General features: G+C 48.0%; 1 protein-coding gene across 1 annotated transcript; it reads left to right on the top strand.

The window, feature by feature from the left end:
- Positions 1–11086: 11086 nt before the first annotated feature.
- On the top strand, positions 11087–14680 carry LOC115338855 (perilipin-3-like). Its single transcript, XM_041122146.1, is given in 8 exon segments — positions 11087–11158; positions 11916–12161; positions 12164–12217; positions 12951–13034; positions 13277–13529; positions 13694–13893; positions 14029–14157; positions 14273–14680. Coding segments are annotated over 8 exon segments (1446 nt in total).
- Positions 14681–17439: the final 2759 nt, after the last annotated feature.

Consider the following 17439-nt stretch of genomic DNA (forward strand, 5'->3'; position numbering starts at 1 on the left):
CTAAGCAAGTATGCTGTAGAGCAGAGGGGCATCCAGACCTCCTATTTTACTTTGCTGAAAAGCAATAACCCCCGCTGTGCACATGCATCATGCAAGTCCTCCAGATCCATTTTCCACACTGAAACCGAGCACAGTTAGTCAGGCACAGGTCTCTGAGCTAAGGATGTTGTTGGAGGGGTTTGGATGGTCTCCTATGGGTAACTCACTATTGCCTGCTTCAGCTAGGAGCTGCCCAGCGGTCCAGCCTGCCTGGAAGTCCTGGTCCAGCTAAAAGGGATGCTGGTGGCAGGCAGCTGGTGGCACCTTCTCAGGGGACAGGCACCTATTTCATACAGTTGCTGTATGGAGTTTGCCCAGGTCTCAGGAGGAGGAGCAAGATTTGATGAGCAGCGGAGCCCAGCTTGTCCTCCTGACAGCTCTGCTTACGTGCTCAAGTTGAGCTCCTGCATAAGCATTGCCACATCAGAGACTGAACTCACCCTCCTCCTCCTGGAGGGAAGCAAATCCAAGGACTTGGAAACTGGTGCTGGCCAGATCTGCACAGAGAAAGTCTGTTTCTCTGGTTAAGGGGACTGTGGCTTGACTTGAGCAGGAACTGCCTTTCTAATGGTAAGTGTGGAGTTTATTATCAGTAATCCCTAGCTCTCATCTGGCACTTTTCATCAGCAGATCACAAAGTATGTTGTGGAAAAAGGTCAAAATCATGATCACCATTTTAAAGATGGAGAAGCTGAGACACAGAGCCCAACAGTCTCAGAGAAAGTCACCCCGCAGGCAGCTGGCAGAACTGAGGACAGAGTCCCACAGTCCCCAAGTCCAGCCCAGTGCTCCGGCCTCCCTATTCCCATCATTAGCACTGGGAAGACTATCTCTAATTGGTGTCAAATGATTGAAAGTGGAAAGAGCTGTCGTCATGGATACAGCACCCGCAGGCTCTCCTCTGCCTTGGTTGGAGCCCTGCTCTTCCACAATAGCTCTGTGGTCTTCAAACATCAGTGCAATAATGAGCACAGAAACAGCGATTCATTTGCAACCGGTGCAAATGCTTGCCATGTAATACAAAGACAGAATAAACTGTTAGCTGTGACCCTCTTAGATTAACTGAGCTGGTTGATTCACTGATTTCTCTAGCACCAACTAGAGCAGACTGTCAGGACCTGTTGGACAAGTTACCTCCCATAACTTCTGTACAGGATTTACACTCAACTTGTGCCCTTCACAGCACAGCAGCACCTGTATTCTCCCTGTCGCCACCTTGGGTAGTGTCTTTCCTTCATAATAGGTGGTCTCAGAAGTGAATAGGAAGAAAGACACCCCCCCAGCCACATACACACACACACATATGCATACCTCAAGAAGGTTTTAGCTGCAGAGGGGCACAGATGAGGACCCACCTGCAGTGCTGAGCGCTTGGCTGCCAACCCACAGACAAACCTGACCTGCCATCCCTGCCTGTGCAGGGACGCTCAGCTCACTGGAGCACCACACCATCTCCTTCTCAGAGGTGCTGGCTTTCCCAGCTGAGCTCAGACCAGCTCTCAGGTCCATCTCAGCCCTCTAATCCATGAGCAGAACTATTACCAGGAACAGGCCCACCTGGTGCAGTTTGGCCATGTGTGAAGAATAGGGCCAGGCTGATCCAGCAGCATTAGAAGGATGCTAATTTCTAGCTTAGCTGTTGTAATACAGTGTGTTTTTCTTCCTTGTCCAGTGTGGTTAAGATGAGTTTGACTAGGAAAAGAAAAAAACCCACCATCTTTCATACCTTGGAAAAGTTGAAATGGCCAGGGAGCCTGCCCAAGCAAGGCTCACCTCTCTGTCCTCCTACTAGTCTCTTTGAAGTTGTAGTTAAAGGGATTTACCAGCACTTGCAACACACTCAACAGGTCCAACGTAAAGCAGATGGGAAGAAGATCTCTATTTTTGGATCTCTATTAATGTTGCCATGTTGACCTCTCCTAGCCCAGATTGGGGCAGTTCATAGTACCTATTGATGGATGATGCTCAGTTCTGACGACCAAATATTGCTCAACCAATTCCTGCATTTGGCCAACACCACCCATGCTGTCATTAAAAAAATGCCAACCTCTTCCTGAGAGCAGCATGCTTGGTGTTGGCCAGTCCTTCAGAGTTAGTCTACCTCCAGGGGAACCATTCTCAAGTGTGCTGACTATTTTACCAGCCTGCCACTGAGCTGGATGCAGTCTCTGTACCGCTGACTCCAGCCCAAGGGATTGGCACAGGTTTTCCCATTGATCATCAGTGAGCAGGCAGCAAAGGATTCTCCGCTTCAGTTGTCGAGGTTTAAACCCAGCTGGTAACAAAGCACCATGAAGCCGCTCGCTCACTTCTCTCCCCCGGCCCTGGTGGCATGAGCAGAAAATATAAAGGCAGGCTTGTGGGTTGAGACAAGGACAGGGAGGGATCACTCACCAGTTATGGTCACAGGCAAAAGACAAGCTCAACTTGGGGAAAAAACAAAATCAATTTAATTTACTACAAATCAAATCAAAACAAGGATACTTAGAAGTAAAACCAAACCTTAGAACACCTTCCCCCCACCCCTCCATCCTTCCCAGCTCAACTCCACTCCCACTTCTGTCTCCCTCCTCCTCCTCAGTAGTGCAGGGGGTGGGGAATGGGGGTTGGGGTCAGTTCGTCACAAGTTGTCTCTGCCGCTCCTTCCTCCTCAGGGGGAGGACCCCTCACTCTTCCCCTGCTCCACTGTGGGGTCCCTCCCACAGGAGACAGTTCTCCATGAACTTCTCCAGTGTGGGTCCTTCCCATGGGCTGCAGTCCTTCAGTCACAGACTGCTCCAGCGCAGGCTTTCCCATGGCGTCATGGCCATCTTGGGGGGCATCCCCCTGCTCCGGCGTGGGCTCCTCCCCGGGCTGCAGGTGGGCATCTGCTCCCCTGCTCACCTCCATGGGCTGGGGGGCGACAGCCTGCCGTCTCACCATGGGCTGCAGGGGCATCCCCTCCTTCAGCACACCTCCTCCCCTCCTTCGTCATTGACCTCGGTATCTGCACAGGGGTTCCTCTCACATTCCAATCCCGCTACTCACTATCAGTCCCCCCTCTTAAATCTGTTCTCCCAGAGGTGCTATTACTGTCACTGATGGGGTTGGCCTGGGCCAGCGGCAGGTCTGACTTGGAGCCGGGGAAGCTTCTAGCAGCTTCTCACAGGAGCCACCCCTGTAGTCCCCTCCTCTGCTTCCAAAACCCCACCACACAAACCCAAAACACAGTTCACCACCATCAACTTTCTTAGTCTCTGCGTTAATTGGGCAGACTATGGGAAAAAGGTACAGCCAATCCCCATTCTAGCTACCTCTTCCCGTCCCCCTTTACTTCCCCTTCCTGTTACCTATTAAATGACAATAAGTTTGGCTGAGGCGATCCCAGGCATCAGAAAGTCCCCCTTTGATTTTGCCAGTGTCTCCCTTTGGTTTTGACTGTTTGTCTTCATCTTCCTTACAAACATGGGTGCTAAACAGCTTCGGCCAAGGCAATGGGGGTAGTTATCAACATAACTACCCAGTTGTTGAAACCTGGCTATAAGGCAATTATGCTAAGCTCCGCAACAGGCTGACAGCTATAACACTCATTACATCTTCCTGAGACAGAAAGGCTCAGTCAATACCACAAAGGGTCTGAACAGCAATTTCCAGGTAGAGCCTCTGTTCCCCCTGTGACACAGAGCACTAGGACATGCCTTTTGGTGACTAACAGCAGCAGACCCATAACATGAAATTGCTCACTCTTTTCTACCTCTGTGAGAGCTTTTTTTCTGCCAAGGGGGCTTAGCAAAACATTCTGCTTTCAAAAAGAGCTGTGAAAAACAAGTGGTAAAGAGAGGGTGCAAGAGAGGATAGGAGCAGTTCCTTGGAAGTCAGTATGGTTTTGAATGGTTTTCTGCAGGGGTTCAGGTGCTGTCAGGCCAATGCATCCATCTCTTTGTAACTGGTACTTCTTCCCTCTGATGGCAGCTAAAGGCAGCTAAGAGGGAGATCTAACTGCTTGACTTTCTACTGCATGGCAGCTCAAGCTCAGCACAGGAACAGAAACATTAATGTTTCTTTATTTTCTGGGAAACCTGCAGGGTTCAGGATTTTTCCCTGCCTTGGTGCACCTGATGGGTGTGGGACAGCAGGAGCAGCCCTTCTCCTGAGAGAGTCTTCAGGGGTCCTCTGAAGGCTTGTGCTGTACTGATGAGCTGGATGAAGTTTATCTTCTGGCATTTGGTTGGAAGTAGTGCTAGCTCCCATTTCCACAGGTTCAAAATTCAGTTTCTCATGTAACCATCCTCAGGAGACTCACTTCAGGCAGAGAAGACTGCATGAACAGCTCAAGACACCAAGGGCCTTTCTGTCCCTGTATGAGGCGACAAACCATTATGAGTCCAATCATTCGAAGCCTGACCAGGAGCTCTGTCAAGAGGAGGACCTACTCACCCTAACTCCTCTACTCAACACCGTAAGACCTGGCCTGGGCTCCACCCCTGATACACTTACTGCCTCTGCTGCACATGTGGCATTCATAGCTGAGGGTGTGAGGAGCAATGAGAGGCGAGTGGTGCGAGCCACTGCATGGCTCCTTGTGCAGGAGGATGACATATTTCAGGGATGCTGCTGTCACAGTCCAAACCAGAAAGATAGACCTCAAGGCAAATGGCACAAACACTGCTCCTTCCTCAAGGCGTTCTGGGACGATGGATCCTCTGACATGACATTTACCACTGCTTCAGGGTTCGTCTGGAGGACAGTTCGTACTTGGAGGATTTTTTTCCTCTTTTGCAGAAAAGATATAAGGGAGCATACAGAGGGATTTAGACTCTGATTGGTCTCATGTTCTCTATTATGGTGATAGCAAGCTCTGATGAAAGACGATATGTCAGAACCTCCAGATTTACTGGATTAGCCTTCAGCATCATGCTTGTCAGCAGTTTCATGGCCATTACAACAGGTTTATTTTGCAGCCTCACAATCATCCAAGATCATCATCCAGAAAACTGCATGATACTGTGATTTTTGTGCAGCCAGGGCCATTCAAAAGTGGATTTTTCCTTTTTCTGAGTTTACTATTAAATGCACCTGAGAAACTACAGCTAATGCCTTATATTTAGTGTAAAAATTAGGATCTTTGGTACTTGGTGTCCATCATCAGAGCAACTGAATTACTTATGAGTAACATTATGATGTTCAGAATCCAGGGATAAAAGGAGATCTGTAGATAACCGGTACAGAGACACACAGAACCTGGTCTGCAAAGCACTGTGGCACCTCAGACAAACTTAGAAATGAAGTGCCCCTTAAATAACCCAAAATCTTATTGCTTATCAATAATGTTATCTAGGAACATGAAACTGCTTTTACACATGCCCATAGATATTGCTGATGAAATGGAAGCAACCAAATGAGTGTCTGTCTGGGATCATCAAGACAAATATTTTTTTTCTAGGTATCTTTAAGGTTTTGTTTGGCAGATATTCAGCAAAAATTTATTCATCTCAAAACCCCGCACTGTGCATTAGGAGTGCAGGTGGTCTCAGGAAAAGGTAAGAACTGCCTGGGTTCCCTTTCAGGCTTTAGAGCCAAAGGAGAAAGAATATAGAAATTTCAGTTTTATTTTCAGTCATCTCATTAGGAAGGATTTGCTTTTATCTCTGTTACATTTGAGTTGTTTGGATTTATCAGGGTAGCTGTTTTGTGTTTATAAAGGGCTGGCTGAAGTCTGTTTTCCTCCCTGGTTTAGCTTGTCCTGCTCCCCACTGTTCTGCCATGTAAAGATCTGCCATCTTCTTCATCTGGCTCTGGCAACAGGAGTCCTGCCTGGCGTTCTGCTGAGGACAGGGCTTGAAGGAACTGCGTTTTGTAACCGGCTGTGCAAACATCATTTCCAGCAACACTTGTTGCTCCACACCACATTAGTCTGGTTTCCATCAACTTGGTGAGCAAGGGCAGGAACTGCTGCCACGGGCAAACACGTCTGCTGTGACCTTTCCCACAGCAGTCAGGCCATCGAAGTTGGCTCCTAGTTCCAGGACTAGCTCTAGGAGGGACCGAATGCAAATGATAGACATTTGTTGAAGCCTATGAAGCCCCGGCTGAGATCTGAGGGCTCTTCTTGGTGTGCCACACAGCTGCCCGGCACGGGTCCCCCATGACACCCATGGCAGGTGGCTATGCTCCCTGTGGGGAGCTGCAGCCCTGATGCCCACTGCCGTGTCTCCCCGCTGCACTCCCAGCACAGCTATTTACGTGGCTGGAGACACCAACCCTTCCCTCACATGGCAGTTTTGGGCACTCCCAAATGCACAGTTTGCTTTGAAGGCTGCTGTGTCACATACTTAGTCCCACCTGTAGTGTCAGGTGCAAAGATGAAGGCGTTGTGTGCTCCTCAGGGCTGTCAGGGCTTCAACTGGGCTGGTCCCTCGTCTAGACACATGATGAGGGAGCAGAAGCCCAAATCTGCAGCTGCCCCAGAGCAGGGATGAGGTGTGAGCCATGGGCACACGGGACCCTCAGGTGTGCAGATGTGTCCAGAGCCTGGTAAATGCTGCCTTCCCAGAGGTCAGACGTTGTACAGCCAAGAACAATTTAGCCTGTCTATTTGCATTTATGTAAGTACAAAGACTCTCAGGCTCTGTAGCAAAAGAGAGGGACTTGCTTAGTAAATAGTTAAACCAACCACAGTCATAAGGGACTTCCAGACTCTTGTGATTTACCATTTCTGGCCTCACTCCTGGTGGACCACCTTTATATGGCTCTGGGGGGTGAAGGCAGTTTGACACTTGTCTGTCCACTGTTCCAGGGCCTGATACCTTACTTATGACACTTTTCACTCATGCTTTGCAAAAATGGTGAGATGTGTAACCATCCTGCCTTTGGTCACCTCTATTCCAACAGCCACCAGCCTCCTTCTTATCACCAAAATAGCGTGACATGGTGTGTCCACAACATCTTCCATAGTAAGCTGTGCAGAGCTACTTCTGTCTGCATGTGGGCCTTGAGGTAACTAAGCAGGACCAAAAAATGCCTGTGGTCATGCCCAGGGAAGTCCTGGGGGAGCCTGGAGGAGTCCCATGAGCTGGAATGAGACTTCTCACGTCACCAAGTAAAGGTCTCAGCAGGCCACTCCGAGGAATAGGATGGCTCAGAGACAGCATTGTCTTGTCTTGTCTTAAGCTGCTCCTACCTGAACCATCCATAAGCTTTGGACCATCTCTTGTAGCAAGTGCATCTTCACTGTCAAACTTCTTGTTTTGCTCCTGGGACCCCAGCACTGATGCTGAGTGCTTGTGAGGGCTTCCTCGGAGCAAACAGCAGATTCCCTCTTGGGCAGCACCTGGGGCAGGTTGTTGGGGCTCTTCTCTCCCAGGCGTGCTCGCAGGGAGCGTGGATGCAGCACATGTAACTCAGCACCCTCTGCCCAAGGAATGAGCCCAGCAAAGTGGCAGCCTCTAGGTCTCTGCAGCCCAGGTGCCATCATACCAACCTGCGAGGTCTGGCTGGGGGATGTGGGATGTTTGGGGAGGAAGTATGTAGGTTATCTCTGGATGCTGCCCAGGACTAACATGTTTGCTTTGTTTTACTTGCCAGATGCATATGAAGGGAAGGCACCTAACACATTCTCTGTGGCTATTTCACAATACCTGACTTTGGTTTTGGAGGGTTGTGCTGGTTCATTCCTCTGGAGGGTTTCCCTAGGGCTCTGCACATTGTCCCCCACTGTGCACTTGAGGGTCAGGGGTTGCAAGGTATGGTGTGGGACACAGGCTGCCTTGGGGTGTCTGCTCTTCTGTCGGAGCAGGGAAAGGGCTGCTTCCTGCATGGGAAAACTGGCTGTTAAGATAAGATTCCTCTGGCAGGTAACAGCAGAGCAGATCCAAGCTGGTGTTATGCTGGTGCCACTTACTCATAGTTTTTTTCTTCCAACTTTCTTTTTAAATGAAGGCAATGACAGACACTGTATTCAAGGAGCCGGGGCTTCACATGCAGGCTGTAACACAAATGCTTTATGTGTTCTCCTGCAAGCAAAGCGAAATCACATCAACACTTATCCTGCAAAGCTTCAGCATTGAACTCCCCCACAAGAACAGGCTTGCTGAAATGTTGGACAATGCATTCATAGAAGTAAAGCAGTGACCCTTAGCGGGAACAGGGTACTAAGAGGATACCTGAAACATCCCACTCGACTGGAAGCTTTCCAACAGGACTGCATGTAACTGCCTGAATCATCAACCGTATGGACAGTGTTGTCTTCTCAGGCTGGCTGCCCTGGGAGTGTACAGTGAGTTTCACTTTTTCCTTTTTGAAAGATCTCACCAAATCTTGATGACATGAAAACTCATCCATGTGTTTTGGAGAGATAGTGTTGCTCTTTTGAAACAGTCCTTTCCACTGCTGTCAAATGAAAGTCAGTGATTTGTCCTTGATCAGCCGCTGTGTCCCCATCACTGTGCCCTTATTTCTCTTTAACCTAGTGTGCCAAAGAGCCATGTTCTGTGTGCATTTGTGTGACTATTGGTTTTCCCTTCCCCCATGTAAGGTATGAACTGCTCAGTTGATTTCAGGTTTAACAGAACATCAAGGGCCTCAAGATCCCAATAAAATCAGGTAAAGAGGTGGCCCAGGAGGAGAGGGGGTCCATGGCAATGCCTCTCTGAAGAGAAGCACACAGTGCGACTCACTCTTCATTAATCATCAGAGACGCCAGAGAAAAGCAGAACCAAGACACAGATCCATGGGAAGCCCCCTGCTCCGGGAATGGCTTGTTCATGTCGTGGTTTAACCCCAGCCAGCAACTAAGCACCATGCAGCTGCTCACTCACTTCCCCCCACCCAGTGGGATGGTGGAGATAATCGGGAAAAAGAAAAGTAAAACTCGTGCGTTGAGATAAGAACAGTTTAATAGGATAGAAAGGAGGAAAATAATAATGAAATAATAAAGATATAATAAAATGGCAATAATAAAATGACAATAATACTAATAAAAAGATTGGAATATACAAAACAAGTGATGCACAATGCAATTGATCACCACTCACTGACCGATGCCCAGTTAGTTCCCGAGCAGTGATCCCCCTCCAGGCCAACTCCCCCCAGTTTATATACTGGGCATGACGTCACATGGTATGGAATACCCCTTTGGCCACTTTGGGTCAGCTGTGTGGCTGTGTCCCCTCCCAACTTCTTGTGCCCCTCCAGCCTTCTTGCTGGCTGGGGCATGAGAAGCTGAAAAATTCTTGACTTAGTATAAACACTGCTTAGCAACAACTGAAAACATCAGTGTGTTATCAATGTTCTTCTCATACTGAATCCAAGACATAACCAGCTACTAGAAAGAAAATTAACTCTATCCCAGCCAAAACCAGGACAGTTCAGTATAACTGCTCCTCTGTAAATTAAACAAGAGCCGTTTCCAAGACTTCTGTATTTTAAAGTCACCAGATTCCACACAGGGAAAGTCCTTGTGGGATCCAGACTGCTGGCTTCTCTCTTCCTGCTGATGGTGCCCACCACCACGAGGCAGGTCCCTGCATATTCTGAGACCCAGTGAATTGAAACGGTCGTTCTGCAATGAGGCGAAGCTCTGCTGAGGAGGAAGGACCATGGCTGGCCCTCCCCCAGGCTGCCGCGTGTCCAAATTCCACCCCCAGCACAGGAATGAACAGAAGCTGCAATTCCCAAAATGCATGGAAAGATCAGCGGGCTGTTGTGCAATTGTGTTTGAAGGAAAGTGGATTGTCTGAGGGGGATGGCATGAGTCAGAAAACCCCTGAAAGTACACGCTGAACCCAAGCAGAAGGGGTCTAACCTGGCTACTAATCAGTCTTACGCAGGGGCTGTTCACCCTTATGCCCTTTGGAGAAGATGTAGAGAGTCCAAGCTCTCTGGGGATTTCAAGATGAGAAACTTGAGTTCCAGTGCTTTTAACAGTAGGCAGCAGCTGAGCAGGTACTTCTGTCATTAAACATTAAGCACCAGCAGATAAAAGCAATAGGAATCGCATATTAGGTGTGAAGTCCTTCTCCAGATTTGTTTTACTCTATTTGCTTTTCTTTTCTGGTTATTGTTTCCCATCAAAAAGAGAAACAAAACTAATTGCCATTTCCAGATGGTGTATGATCTGAGGCAAGGTTATAAAGGGGACATGGTCCATGCCAGCAATGCCTCTCTCATTTTGCAGGAGCACTGGCCTTCAAAGGGAGCTCCTCTACACAGGGCAAGGTGTACCTGCCTGATTACAGAGTAATTAACGAGCCACAGCAGGGCCTATCTTTGCCCCACTCCACCTCTAATTGGCCAGGACAGAGACTGCTCCTTTCTGCTGCTTCCCAGAGCTGTCAGTCACTGAGGGTGCCTCCTTACCCCCACTTCCCCAGCCAGTATAAAAAGGCACAGTGGGGATGATGGAGTATGCTGTTGTGTCTGGTTCTTCCTTGCTGGTCTCTGGCTTGCATCTGACAGAGCAAAAAGGTACTGTTCTGAAATTTTTAGGTATTAAGGCTGTAATTGTTCTATGAACTCCTGGTTCATGTTTAGATGTTTCTTGCCTGGCTTAATTATGGAATGGGATTAGTCTTAGTTAATGGAAGGTTGCTTGTGGTCCTGCCTGAAAGGTTAGATGCAGCCTGTGCTGGTTTTGAGTGAAAAGCTGGTTCTGGTTGCAGTGTGCTAACAACAGTAGGGCAGCTTCTTGAGCTGCTTTTTTCCCAGTTCTGCTGTTACTATCTCTCTAAGCCAGTGCCTCTTCTAAGTATATTGATAACAAGCACTATGATCTCTCTGACAAAAGCTCTCCTGGGTGAGGAAAGACTTTGTTCTCCTCATTCCTCTGATTAGCATAAACCATGCAAAACCTAAATACTAGGTAGCTTTGCAAGTAGTACAGATCCCTTCATTCTGTAATGGGAAGAGGCCCCTTTTGGGGGTCTTCCCTTAATGGGTAGTGAAGAAACTTCTTCCTTTAATGAGGTTGGAGGGAAGTGTCCCCTGGGAAGGGGAATCCCTCTACAGGCTCACTGGCTGCTTTGCCTTTTCCTCTTCCTAAAACCATGGTGCTACTTGCATTTCAGCTGCAATGGCCTCTGCTATGCCTGACAAAGAGAGAGCTGCCAAGACCTCCCTGGAGGTGAAGGAAGAGGAACAGCAGGTAGGTGCTCCATGTGAGGTGTAAGGAGTGGCAGCTCCTGGATGCAGGTATGAGGTGGTGGTCCTGCTGTGGCTGGTGGGAGTGAAGTCTCCACAAAGGGAGGAGTGTTTCCTCTGCTCGGGCTTGCCCTGCAGCTTCTCTGGAAACATGGGTGACAGAATGGCCAAAACAGTAGGCCTGATGACCCTGTAAGTAACCTCCTAGGCTAAGCAAAGTAGCCTGGTTCTTGGTTAGGAAAGATGTTTCTCTCACTTGGTAGTCAAGATCCTGGCTTGCTGCAGGCAATTCTTCTATGGAAAGGCTCCCATCTTTCAACAGACCTAACACCACCTGTGCTTGCTTTACTCCCATGACCAGCAGCATGCTTCCTGCAGACTAGTATAAAGTCTGTCAACTTAAAATCAACTTGATCCTGTCTGATGAAGCTTTTGCCAGGGCATTAGCTTGTTAAATAGCTATACCAAATGAATTGGAGCTGGGTATGGGTATAGAAGTATTGAGGTTGCCCACAAACTCAGCTGTCTCTTGGGTAGCATTGTGCCAGAGGAAGACTTTTCTAGAATGGACCAACCGTGTCAATGCTCCACAGCTTTTTTCACAACTGAGTTGTAGACTTTAAAGCAAGTGTCCAAGCAAGGCAAGCCTTGCTTCGTCAACCAGACTAGGTGACTTGAACAGGGAGTTTTGGGGCAAAACTGCATAGGAAGCTCAGGATCGTATTTGCAAGCTTCATGGCTTTTTTCTCTTGCTCTTCTAGGATGCAGTAAATCAGGTGGCTAACCTGACCTTGGTGAGCTCTGCCTGTGACATAGTTTCTACAGCTTATGCCTCCACTAAGGAGAGCCACCCCTACATCAGATCTGTGTGTGATGCAGCAGAGAAAGGAGTGAAGAGTGTGACCGAAGCCACAGCCAGCTGTGTGCAGCCAGTTCTGACTACACTGGAGCCTCATGGTAATCCCCTGTGGAAGGGCAGGTTTGCACCTGCCTGTGAGGGACTCTCTGTCTCCTTCCAGCTCTGGAAGGAGTCCTAGGATGTGGAAATGTACCTCTCCATCACCATACTAAAAGGACAACTCCTGGCTTACAAGTAAGGCTAAAAAGCTGAGTCCTAGTCCAAGTAGTGTGACGGAGGGTTGCTCCCTGGAGGGCAAGTACTTAACTCTGATGTTGACTTCCCTAAAACTGATCTTGCAAGGTCCAAAGTATTAGGTGGCAGATGCTTATAGTTGGATTCTTACAAGCTCATGGTGGCTACAGGAAAAAGCCTCCTCTTGGAGGACTGTTACCTCTAAAGGTCCTGTTTGCAATGGCCCTTAAAGAATATGACTGTGGCATCTGAGAAGAAGCTCTGAACTCCTGGAGAGAGAGGGGCTATTCCTAATGACAAGTGTCTGATAAAAGAGTCTATGTGACAGCGCCTGGATTTGCTCAAAGCCCAGACTGGGCATCGTCCTCCTGTCAGTTACTATGTGATCCTGGATCCTTGGGATGTGGAGGCTTGGGCAGAGATGAGGGCTATGCATCTATTTAGTCAAGACCTCAAGAAGCTGCAGGAGGGGATCCCATGTGGGTGGCTATGTCTGTACAAGTGGAAATTGACAGCTGTCAAAGTGAACAGATCTATGAGGAGACCAAGACAAGCAGCTCTACAAATTCAGTGTACAACACACCTGGCCTGGTGATCTGAATGGAGACTTTCATCTAGGCTCCCTGCAGAGCAACATGCTCAGGAAGGCAGAACTTGAGATGGAATTGCAGAAAACCAACTTTTGACACTTTTTTTTTTTTCAGTTGCTGCAGCTAGTGAGTATGCCTCCAAGGGTTTGGATAAACTAGAGGAAAAGCTCCCACTCCTTCAAAAGCCAGTGGAACAGGTAAGAATCAAAGACTGTGCTGTCCCTAGCTGGCAGACGGACCTAGTTCTTGCAGGGTTTCTAAACTTGGGAGTGAAGTAGGCTCTCATGTGAGGAACAAACTACTCTAGGAGCATAGTGAAAGTTCCTACAGGAATAAATACTTAGCAGACACTGTGCTAATTGTCCTCTTGGTGCAATTCAGAATTGTGGTGTACTACATGACCCAATCACTTATCTGACATAAGTCTCCTCTTCCACAGATCCTCTCTGATACAAAAGAGCTGGTATCATTGAAAGTGGCTGATGTGAAGGATGCTGTGAGCAGCAAAGTGACAGAGGTGATGGATGTAACTAAGGAGACTCTTCAGAGCAGTATGGAGGCTGCCAGATCTGCAGTGACCAGTGTGGGGATGGTTATGGACTCCAAAGTGGGCCAGACGGCTGTAAGCAGAGCAGAAGCTGTGCTGGGGAGAACAGAAGACAGCTCTCTCCCTATTGGAAATGAGGAACTAGGTAAGGAAACAGTATGTCATTACTTGTAGTGGGAACCATCAAACTAGGGACTAATGGGAAGTGCTGTGCTGGAGGCTACTTAGTCCAAGATCTCCTGATACTTGTTTACTATGTGTGGTAAACATCTCTGGTCAGCCACTTACAGATACTGTCTCTTTCCTCAGCCAAACTGGCAGCATCTGAGGAAGGTGCAGACATAATGTCTGTGGAGCAGCAGCAGGAGAAGAGACAGTACTTTGTGCGGTTGGGGTCTCTCTCTGATGAACTTCGCCTGTTTGCCTACCTGCGCTCAACAGACAAAATGAAGCAGGTCTGGCAGGGCATGCAGGGGGCCCTTGCACAGCTTCACTGCATCATTGAACTGGTAGGTAGAGCCCAGTCTCCTGGAAGGAGGGGACCAAATTGTTGGCTTGGTTTCAACTTCTTTGCTATGATAAAGAGCTGTGCTGTTCACCAGCAGATCTCTCTGTCTTGACACTCTGATCTTCCCCTGCCACAGATTGAAGTGTTTAAGCAAGGATTTAATCAAAAGGTTCAGGAGGGGCAGGAGAAACTACACCAGATGTGGCTGGACTGGAGTAAAAAGTCTTCTGAAGAGAGTGGAGATAAAACACCTGCAGAGGCAGAGGTACCTCCCTGGGGAGGGAAGCAATGGGCTCTGGGTATCCTCTTGACTTTTGTTGTTTGTTTTTTTTTTTTAAGTAACTTGCTCCTCTGATCTTGTCCTTCCTGCCTACTCCCAGGAGATGGAGTCTCTGGCCCTGCTCATGGCATGCAGTATCACACAGCAGCTGCAGATCACCTGCTGTAAAATAGTGTCTGCAATTCAAGGCCTTCCCTCAAGCCTTCAGGATAAGGTGAAACAATCTCTCAGTACCATAGAGGAGCTTCATGCTTCTTTCTCAGTAGCAAACTCCTTCCAGGACCTGTCCAGCAGTGTCCTGAGCCAGAGGAAGCTGGCTGTGATCCAGGAGTACATGGAGGAGCTGCTGGACTACCTGAAGAACAACACACCTCTGTCCTGGCTGGTGGGACCCTTCTCCCCCAGGGAGGAGGAGGAGGAAACCTCCCAGGAGCATGAGCCCTTGCAGGAGAAGGAAGCAGAGACAGCAGGAACAGGGCATCATGAAGCCTCTACCACCCTTGTGTAAAGGATAAGGCCATGAGCCCAGGCCTGCCTGACATGAGTCTGGTGAGTGCTTGGTCTTAGTTTTATGTAACCCTGCTCCCCAGCTAAGGATGGAGCTGTCACGTCTTGGATGATTACTGAGTACTGGTGAATAAATCCTTGGGAGCTTTTAAGGAAGGTGGTGGAAGTAGCAGGGCCACTCTTAAGTACTTGTAGCTGCCTTCAGGAATGCTGGCTGAGCTCTGGGCCAGAAGAACAGAGGTGAAGCTCTGCAATGCTCCCATCTCCCTAGCAAGCTGTCTATGGCATGTCCTTCATCAGTGTATGTAGGCACTGCCTATTTCAATACAATGATTGCTGTTGGTCTTGAACTCTCAGCTAGTATACAGTGTAAAGAATTGTCTTCCTACAAGCTGCTTGTACTAGGTCATAACTGCTGAAAATAAAACTACTGCATGCAAAACCACTTACTGTCTCTAGTGTCTCTTGGAGAGAGGCTGCAAGAGTGAGTATTGCTCAACAATGTGAGCTGTACTCTTCCAATTTGTTCCTTGATGCTGGGACAGTGCAGCCAGAAATGCAAGAACTGGTGAGCAGTCAGTGGTACAGTAAGGATTACAGCTGGCAAGCCCTCCTACTGTCCTGGGAAGTAAGAAGTTGTAATTCCTTCTTACTCCCAATCCTGAAGGCATGTGCCTTCCTGGCACTCTTCCATGCTTGGAGAAGCTGTGGGGAGCTGTCAAGATCCTGGCATCCCTTGTCATTAGTCCTCCTAGGTCTAATTCTCCTCCTGTAGTTGTCTGTTGCTACCTGGTGAAGACTTCACAGTCTGTGATGGGATAGTAGGCTGCAGAAGTGTATGCCTTGGAGAGATGTGGACTCTCTGATGAAGAGTCATTAGGGTTTAGGTGACAGATAGCTACTGTCAGCACTGACCTCTCCTGGCCAGATGTTTCAGTTGAGCTAAGAGCTCTTCAGCTGCTACGTCTGACTCGCTTCTAAAGAGGTTGAACCAGCCCAATGTTTTCAGACTTGCCAGACATTGATGTAGCTAAGGCTGATGGACCAAATGCCTATTGAAGTTCTAAATGAAAAGCTCTGCTCCATGCTTCTCATCCTTCTGTCTTCAAGGAAAGAAGTGGAATCTACTCCCAATGTGAGTACTGCTTCTGGACTTTTTTTTAGAAAGATGGTTAAAATTGTTGTTTCATGGAAGTCAGAAACAGGGGTTGGGGAGAGGGTTTTCTTGGGGAGAGCAAATACAGACTTGAAGAGGTGGAACTTCTTCCTCTCAAATAGAAGTGACTACTGTTCTAACCACAGTCCTTATCCTACATTACTGTGTATAATGTACAGTTTTGTGCTGTACTGTGGCAGGACCATGTGGTTGTTGGGTTTTGGTTTTGGCATCAGTTATTCCATTGATGCAACACAACCCCCTGATGTAGTAAAGATTTGGATCCAACTTCACTGAGCTCAGCATGTCAGAGGCATTGCACAACTGTCCAACCTGTGTTCCTCATGTAGCAGCTAGTTTGTGTTGAAGGCAAAATAATAAGGCAATTTAAGTTGCTAGGCCAAGCTATTGTTGAGATCTGAGAGAGAAATTGCAGGGGTCATCTCTTCACTGCATGGTCTCTGATTACTGCTGAGCAATTTCTCTCTGGAAAAGAGCTCAGAGAAGCAGATCTAGCCTGCCTAATGTAATTATAGCTGAACTTGCAGGGTGGGAAGTGGGGCACTAACTGCAAGCAGCATTGGAGCTAGTCCTGCTGCTTAGTGGGAAGTATACTATATGTTGTCTTTCAAATAGCAAAGCTGTACCTTGTTACCTAGGAGTGCTTGAATCCTGTTTCTAAACTTGCCTGGTTAAAAGTGCTTTTTAAGAAATAGCTAGGCATTCCTGTACTTGTGGTGCATTGACAAATCAATACCATCTGATCTATATTAATATAGTGCTTAGTTTAGCAGATCATGCTGCTTCTGCTTATGGATCATTGGGGCATACTCTTGCTTGTTGATTAAATCTATTTTCTGCAAATGCTATTGGCTGCTCTTACCTTGGGAGCCTGGTGCACAAACTCATGGGCCCCTTCTGTAGTTGCAGCTGGGAACTTAAATGCTGCATGTGGCTGGGGTCTCCCTGGCTCCCTGTGCTGGAGCTGGTGCAGGACAGCCCAGCACCTCTAAGGCTTTTGTGGGTCTTCTGCTCCTACAGTCCCCATAGCCTACAACAGGCTAAAATGACTTTCTCATGGCAGCTCCCAAGCTTGCGAAGAGGAGGCCGAGTGGAAGCCTCTGCATGCATTTTACCTCTTGTTTAACACCCAAAGATGCAGCAAGCAAGAAGGGCAAAACTCTTACCAAGACTGGCCACAGAAAAGGAATAGTTTGACTCTCATTTGTTCTTCTTCTTCTGGTCTCTTCCATGCTGTAGAGACAGCAGGGGGATAAAGGTGAAAAGAAACTGGGGATGACACACGGACTGGCTTTCTGCAATGTTTAAAATGGAAGCTCAGCTCTGGGAAACTACCCAGATTGTTTTCCATTTTATCCAAGCTTGTTTGTCTGACTACTCACACTTATTTTTGAGTCATTTTGGATAGAAATAAGAAATGCATTGGTAATATGACAACCCTAGACAAAACACCTCAGCAGGGAAGACGTGCTTTGAGGTATCTCTTTGGACTCTCAGTAGCCCTTGGGAATGTTGTAGTGTTCCTTGATTCTGATAATTATAGCCCAAGTGATTATATCTTACCCTCCTCTTCCCCTACTGCT

The sequence above is a fragment of the Aquila chrysaetos genome, chromosome 3 (genome assembly GCF_900496995.4).
Source record: "Aquila chrysaetos chrysaetos chromosome 3, bAquChr1.4, whole genome shotgun sequence".
Classification (NCBI taxonomy): domain Eukaryota; kingdom Metazoa; phylum Chordata; class Aves; order Accipitriformes; family Accipitridae; genus Aquila; species Aquila chrysaetos.